The sequence below is a fragment of the Alternaria arbusti genome, assembly GCF_024043155.1.
Source record: "Alternaria arbusti strain BMP 1465 chromosome Unknown scaffold_2, whole genome shotgun sequence".
In the NCBI taxonomy this organism is placed as follows: domain Eukaryota; kingdom Fungi; phylum Ascomycota; class Dothideomycetes; order Pleosporales; family Pleosporaceae; genus Alternaria; species Alternaria arbusti.
This window is the reverse complement of record NW_026249942.1, coordinates 2907410-2915433: the sequence shown is the minus strand read 5'-3', so window position 1 is coordinate 2915433 and position 8024 is coordinate 2907410. Positions and strand designations below refer to the sequence as shown.

General features: G+C 52.9%; 1 protein-coding gene across 1 annotated transcript; it reads right to left on the bottom strand.

Annotated features, from left to right (window-relative positions):
* Positions 1-4727: 4727 nt before the first annotated feature.
* Positions 4728-6601, bottom strand: J4E86_002587 (uncharacterized protein; the record flags this gene model as incomplete). Its single annotated transcript, XM_051443145.1, has 2 exons — positions 4728-4778; positions 4814-6601. The coding sequence occupies 2 exons, from the start codon at positions 6599-6601 to the stop codon at positions 4728-4730; spliced, it is 1839 nt and encodes a 612-aa protein (XP_051306733.1).
* Positions 6602-8024: the final 1423 nt, after the last annotated feature.

Here is an 8024-nt window from a genome sequence, read left to right as displayed (position 1 = left end):
GTTAGACCGCCCGAAATGACAGCAGCCAGCAACTATCTCGCAGCAGCGGTGCGGATTCAATAACCATCTCTTCGTCGTGTGATATGAGGCTGGCCAACCTCAAAAGAGCTGGATAAGGAGAGCGCTGTTCTTCAGCTTTCGCTTGCAGCATTTCGCGACCCTGTTATCAACCGCTTGGCCGCGTTGTCTCGCCTCTGCGCGCCTGCCTATTCAGGATTGGCGTGTTTCGTCACAGATTAAGGTGTTCTGCAACCGATCCTGTGTGGCAGGGTAGTTGGCATTGCATAGCCCGCAAGTTTTCAGCTTCTTAAACCCCTTTATTCAATGCGATTTCATGAACATACTTTATGCCCTGGCTAGTGGTAAATTGTTTTGCAAACTATTTCTCTGTGTACCAGATCAACCTCACGACATCGCCACTAACAATACTAATGCATAGTCAAAGGTGAGCTGGCGTATCCCCACAACTCGTCAACATCCGAGCTCACAAACCTAGACACCACAACCCAGGGACCGACCTGATTGAAGACTCCGTTCGACCCGTTTTAAGCGATAGTAGCGAACAACCACAACTCTCGAAGAGTCAGCACTTCCTCCGATATTGGAAGTTGCAATTTCTTGCCCCAATCAAGTCATGGAGATTCTCCGCGGAACGTCGCAAGACCGCGATGTACCAGAGTCGTTGGTTAGCTACTGGCCATGCTTTACTACATTTGGTTCCCCTAAGCAGCGCAGTCGCGGTCTTAATACTCAACTGGAGCGAATATTTTGTGGGACCTTCTTTCACGCTCACTACTACGCTACAATTTGTCGCCAAATTACAAGAGCTTCTGATGCAGGCCTCCCTTGTTGAGATCGTCTTAAGCATCGTTCGTTCACAGATGATGGAAGGATATCTGCCCTTAGGTGCTCTGTCAGTATCTACACAGGCGATGCACCTATCCTACCTCTGGTCGCTCGATTTACTGGCTGCAGTAACATCCCAGTCCTTCCGCGGGCGGCGGAAAGCGCTATTTGTTTGTCTGGTTCCTCTATTGGTCCTTTTGACAGCTCTCGTTGGGCCGTCGAGCGCTGTTTTGATGATCCCAAGGGCAGGAATGTCAAGCAGACCAAGTGTTATACATTGGCGATCCACGAACGACGAAGATGTCATGTTTCCTTCTCAACTAGACAAGACGCAGAATTTAACATTGTAAGCGAAACGAACCGCAATGCATTATGACCATCGTTGACAAGGTATAGCAACCTGGATCGGTTTTCCACAACTTACTTGTTCGAGGATAAAGTTCAGAAAGAGTTTACCAACACTCAAGCCTATTACAATAGGAACGACACGATGGTTCAGTTGGCCTCACGAGCTTTGCACTATATCATGACCGAGAACGAGGTGTCAAGCCGCCATGGGGATTTCCTGGTTAGCTCCGCAAACGCCACTATCCCAACCCAGCTCAGTGCACAGGTTTTATATGAGGTCCCTCTTGAAAAAAACGGTGGTACTTGGATTTCTGGGATTCATTACACAAGATCCGCCAAACTACCACGTGTTAAAGTCACAGCGCATTGCTTAACTGCATACAACACACGGCACACGACAGTAGATACGCCAGTCGCCTACTCTCTGGATGGCGGTACTTCTATCGGCATTATTTCTAGTCTGAAGAACCTCATTCAGCATTTTCTCGACTATGGTGGCTCTCAAGACACACCAGTCAACGCCATACCACCCATCTGGGTTGCTTCCCCTGAAATTGGTTCCTCTTCAGTTGTTGGCAGCTTTATTCAGAGCAATTGCGCTGGCCTGGAGCAATACATGATTTCGGATTTACTACTCAACAAATTCAACCAATCTGTGCTGTTGTCCAGTTCTTGTTTGTCTATAAAGACTTGTACCGTAGCCGCTTTCTGGGAGCCGTCTCAACACGAACTTGCAGCAGACAGTGGTTCATGGGTGGTCCGCACAGGCTCGCTCTCGAACTCTGGTCATGGCTTACCCAAAACTACGCGGCCGATTTTCGCTGATCTCGACAGCATCACTGGCTTGAACAGCCCGTCATTTGGTGCTATGTTATCCAAAAGTTCACGAGGTGACAGTACCCGACTAGCCGGCGCGTTAGCTACCGTCTTCTCCGAGATCCCTTGGAAAGAGCAGATACAAAGCGCATCTGATTATGAGCCGTATACGGTAATCGAAATCGCCTTAACGCGTCTTGGCTACGGATACGAAATGTCGTCTACACCTACACGCTTATCACTAACCGTTGTCATGGCATACTGCATATTCGCTGTCGGATACATAACATACATGCTTAGTAGCGGCCACGCATCCACCGCATGGAGTTCGGCAACTGAGATCATTGTTCTTGCAATGCAGTCAAAGCGGAGCGAGCACTTGTGCAACGTTTCGGCTGGCATCAACTCCATAAAAACGTATCAGGAGCCTGTTGGGATACGAGTCGATGATCGCAATCATTTGGAATTGGTATTCGAGCGTGATCAAAGTAATGAGTTGCAGAAATTAAGAAGGGTCATGGTAAACGAGGCATATTGATCTGCAAATGCCCTAGGCATTGTAGGTAAGAAATGTACACAAAAGCTGTATAGTGCGCTATTGCGGCTCTGCATTTTGTCAGCCATATCAGGAGCCTTCACGCTCATAAAGTGTGTCGCGACGCAGGCTTTGACTTCGCCAAGTTTCGCGTATACAAAGCAGCTAACACTATTGTTGAATGCCTAAAAGAGAGATACAGCCTGCTTGATCTAAGGACTCAGAGTATTCCACGACCACTGCCTATTGACCCACCTCTTCTAGACCTAAAACTTCACCGTGGCTATGTTACGAACCTGAAAAGAGGGACACGGACGACTATGTAGGAAGAAGGTAGCAGGAAGATTCCCCGGACAACCGAGACAAAGGGAAGGTCCTTGTCTACCAATTGATGACGCCACCGCGCAGGGCAAGTGATCCCATGGTCTTGGCAGAAAGCCTTCATAGGACAAGTCACGTGCGTCCCACGAAGTCTCACGGAGTCCCACGATGTACCAACCCTAGGGCATCATAGAACGATGGGATTTACAGAATGACCCAAGTATATAGTATTAGACGATAAGCTCCTACAGCCCATTGTATCCAACTCATTGTATTAATCTAAGGATTAGACTTTGCTTCTCAAACCCTCGTGTTATTTACATCGATCTACTAATCGTGCTAACACACCGACTGTACTATTACATCGATCTGCTAATCGTGCTAGTACACTAACCTCGTCCACCGCACTCGCTTGTTCCCAAGAACCGACACCAGGCCATCTAAGGACGACCTTCACAGGCTACCAATGCAGCCGCTGCGACTTCGTGGTCTCTCACTCTAAGTCTAGCCAGAGATTGCTAGAGCGGCAATTCAATCAGCAGTACCGGGTCCTACCCCGAAAGAAAGGTTGGCCAGGCACAAATCAACAGCTTTATCGCCGGCCGTTTAAGCCAACACGATCGTATAATCATAGTCAAGCTTAGGAAGAGCACATTCAGTACCTACAAGGGCCCCTAGAAATGCCTTGCCTGCTTTGTGTATCGAACAAGTCTACTAACGCAGAGCATCTCTCTGTTCCACAGGTTCACTAATGCCCTGTTCGAGTGCAAAGGCGCAGTTCTGGCCTGCAGCGAAGACGCACCCATTGATAAAGACCTGACGGCGTGGAATTGGTGAGCCCCAAGTATACCTGAGACAATGACGTATCAGTACGAAGTATGAAACCGGTTCTCTTGGAAACGACGTACGATATGGCCAAGTAATCAGGAGCCTCGACCGCGGGCCATGCGGTCAGAAGGTAGACTAAGTGACCATTGGAATCGATACTCCCGATCTCTAACAAGCGTATGTATGTACTCGAATCGGGAAGAGGTTCGTGCTGGTAGCTGGCAGCCGACGGTTCGGCTCTCATGGTATCCAAGTCGTATAGGATATGAGGAATGTAATGGTGAACGGCTGAACACTGAATTGGGTCGCTTCAAAATCGTCTTTGTTCGCGTTGCGAGTGAGTATCAGGCGTGGTAATAATCCAGGAAGTTCAGCCTGGTGGGCTTGGCGTTGCTGCGCAGCACTGCGCAGCCTGCGGAAGGTACAGGTTCCGCGCCAGCAGATTAGGCCACCATCGCGTGTAATCCATTGAACGAGACATATCTCCGCAAGGAACATGTGAGATATGTGTTGAGAGCTCCTCGCGTCAGTAGTGTCAGTCGAGCGTTGTTGTGGTGGTGGACAGGTGTGTTGGGCAAGAGGCCGACCAGGTGAGTAGGTTCGCAGAAGGCACGCGATGACGCTACCATCTAAGGACGCAACAGCGGCCCGCGGACCACGTTGGCGAAGAAAGAATGGTGCGCAGCGTCACGTCTGGGAACACACAAAAAATCGGATATACAAGACATCGACCGCGAGCGTAATACAGGGTATCTTTTGTACAATCTATCAAGATGATTCGCCAAATGCCAGTATGTCAGTTGCGTACAAAGGCTCGCAACCTCCCAACAACACCAAAAGGAAATCTATACCATTGTAGCAACAAATCTCCTCCCTCGTCAACAGATCCCAGGCCGAAACCTAAAACGACCCAATATTCCCCTTACTATACATAGTCTGCCTCCTCCTATGACCCCCCATCCCCTGCCCCTTAACCCCATTACTCAGTCCAATCCCATCACCCAAAATCCCATTCCCCCCAACCTTCCCCTTCCTAACCGCCCGTCTCTTCGCCTCCCTCCTCTTCAACTTCCCACTCCAATGCCTAATCTTGCGCAGTATGCGATCAGCCATGAGCACCAGTAAGGTAACAACCATAACCGGCACTGCAATGACCCAGAAAAAGGCATCAGAGTGGTGCTGGACGCCGTTGAAGCGCTCGAAGTTTTGTCCGAAATATCCGACGAGGAAAGTAAGCGGGAGGAAGAAGATGGTTACGGCGGTGAGGATTTTCATGGATTCGTTTTGGAAGGCTCCCATCATGTTGAAGATTAGGTCGATGAGGTTATCGGCTGCGCGACGCATTTGGTCCAGCGAGGCCGTAATCATGATGCAGTGGTCCTCCACATCACCGAGGTACGTGTGTGCGAGGGGGCTGATGTTGATTTGCGTCATGGTCTTGCGGGTAGCGAGGTTAGCGGTACTCTGGCTCATCATGGTGGCTTGGGCCATGGGATCAGCCTTGTGATCACGCAAAGAGTTGATCAAGGAGACGATGGGCTGAATGGTGTTGCGGAGGATGGAGAGTTCGGAGGTGAGCAGGTAGAGGAGTTGGGAGTGGTGCAGCTCGGGGTCTTCGAGGACGTCGAGTTCGAGCTCGCCCATGGCGTCCTCGTAGGCGGCTACAACTGGGATGGCGAGATCGACTATGGCGTCGATTATGGCTTGGACGATCATGCTGCTGTCTTGGCTGCGGCGCAGGATGGTGTCTTCGGTGCGGAGACGCTTGAGGATCATGTCTTCGACATCGTCGGCGGAGTGCTCGAAGAAGGAGATTACGGAGTTGTCGGCGAGGAGGAAAATGCTGACTTGCTCGACGCTGACGGTCAGGTGCTTCTCGGTGAGGGCAGAGTGCTGCTCGAGGTATACGATTCGATCGAGATTGTAACCGCCACGGTAGCGTTGGAGAGTGCGCACGGCGGTAGTCGCGGGTGGTGTGGATATCTTGACCTTTTCGAAGGGCGTGTCGTCGAGCTGCTTCTCTAGGTTGTCCAATGCGCTCATCATCTCATCCTTGCGTACCTGCTTCTTGGCTTCGCTCTTGGGGAAGAGCAGGTTCTTCGCTTTCTTGTACAGCGACTTCTTCTTCTCCTTCTTCTTCTGAGGGTGCCGTGAGCGGGAACGGGAGCGAGCCTTGTGCCGTCGTCGTTCGCTGTCGTCGGAATCTGAGTCGGAGTCGCTCTCAGAGTCCTCGTCCATGGGCGTCCGCACGAGTTTGGACAGCGTCAGGAGCAAGAAGGCCTGATCAGAGTACCAATCCACCTTTGTCCTACTCTGGGTGCTCATCAAATCCTCAATGGCCAGCCTGTGTAGGTTCTTGTGGTTTCCCAGGGAACGAATCACGTCCCAGGACAGGCCATTGACATTGATCCATCGGCAGGCCACCCAGTCTTCTTTCGGGTAGTTGAGGAAGTCCTCCAATGTATCGTTGTCCAGCTCATGGCACTCGACCTTTTCGTCGGAGAAGTCTACGACGGTAATCTGGCATCGCGCGTAGAGGTGGTGGTAGTTGGCGCCATCGGTCTCGTTCTTGGTGTCGACACCGGGCTCAGCACCGGGTTCCTGGTGCTGGTACGGGCGCGTCGGGGACTGGTAGTGCTTGACGGTATGCGATCGCGTTATGCGTCGGCGCAGGGTCGAGTCGACTGAGAAGCGGTCAGGGGAGAGGATGTCTTCTCGGTTCGTCGATGCTGCAGTCGCAGTAGTCGCAGTTGCCGAGCGGCCGCGACTTCTCTGCTCGTTGAACTGGGTCTCGATAGTCAGATGTGGAGGGGCGGCCGAATCTGAAGCAGAGCGCTCTGGCTGGTCGGGCGCGGGTGGAGCGGATGCGAAGTCTTGGACTTTTGTCTCGTGGGGAGAGGCGGCCATCGCGTCCGAAATCTGAAACTGTGGAGCAATGGGGTTGGGTTAATTATTCAGGTTAACGAGAGTGAAGAATAGAATGCTGCAGCCATTGATATGGCAGGGCGCGGATGGTGGTTGGGGGTTCTCCTTTGCAGCCCACGTCGTTGTGAGGTCGCAGCGACCTCTGAGCTGCGCGAGAGTTTCATGTGCCCAATGGCCTTCACCATGACGGGACACTCTGTAAATACGGGACTGCAAAGACCCTGTGCACCCCGCAGAACTGTCCGGTACCACTTCACTCCCGTCACAATGTATTTGGGCCGTAATGCGTGAATTGCTCGCACGTTGAGTCAGATGCGTCGAGTCCGTAGTGGTAGCACGGCATGGGAGGCCCAAGGAAAGGGCCGCCTTTGTCAGCAGGCTTGGTGGCATCGTGCAGCTGGCCGGCGCCCCACGCAGCCCTCGAGTGCCGCCGAAAGATGCAGGCGCCAACAGACGCAGCTTGAGTAGTCACAGTTCGCTGGCAATGCAGTGGGGGACAAGTTGCAAGGGTTCACGACATTGGCAGAGGCAGAGGCAGAGGCAGAGGCAAGGGCGCCACCTGTGGCGGAGACGGGGTGAGGGAATTTGGGCGGTAGAGGGACTCGTGGACGGCGGGGACAGGCGCCCGTGACATGTCGCTACACGTGCTGACGGTCCTCGAGGAGGGTGCATTTCCAAGCAGCCATATTGGCATTCAACACAGCGTGTGCAAGGTGAGGGCAGTCATTTCGGTGCTCTCTTTTGCCCGTAGCGCATGAAATTAGCGGTTCGAGGCTACCCTTCTGGGCGGTCGGTGCCAATCCTTAACAGTGGGACTAGCTGCTCCACTGCCCATGACCTCTCACCCGAACCGCCTCTCTACATCCCATTCATCGCCGACAGCCTCATCCAGCATACCATAGCCCAGCCTTAGCACCACTACCCGTAGAGCAACACACGAGACGACACCAGTGTTGCGCGGTCCCACTGCGACGCCAGAGAGCGCTCTTCCCTGCCAGCCAGCGGCAGCGAAGCCATCCTGGTCCCCCTAACAACAGCAAACACGCCTCATCTCCGCCATCACCATCCCTTTCCACCGGCCTCTGCTTTGGTTATTCCCCCCAACAGCCGTGACAGCCTCGTCTCGTCCGAGTCTGGCTGTGGTCCGTCGTCACCGCCTTGTCGGGTTCCTTCCGCCCTCGAGCACACGTTTGCTGTGAAGCGCCGTCTTAGCACCTCTGAGCACACCACCACACGGGCCCCTCTATTGCGTCCGAGCCTGAAGCATCAACAAACAACTGGCTGCTTCTCCTCTCACCCCGGGCTCCGCTGTTTGCCCGCTCCCAGCCTGCAGCTAAACCCTCCTGCTTGCTGCCCACCACATGCGACACTAGTCCTGCACCTCTCCACCACCCAGCTCCCGCCC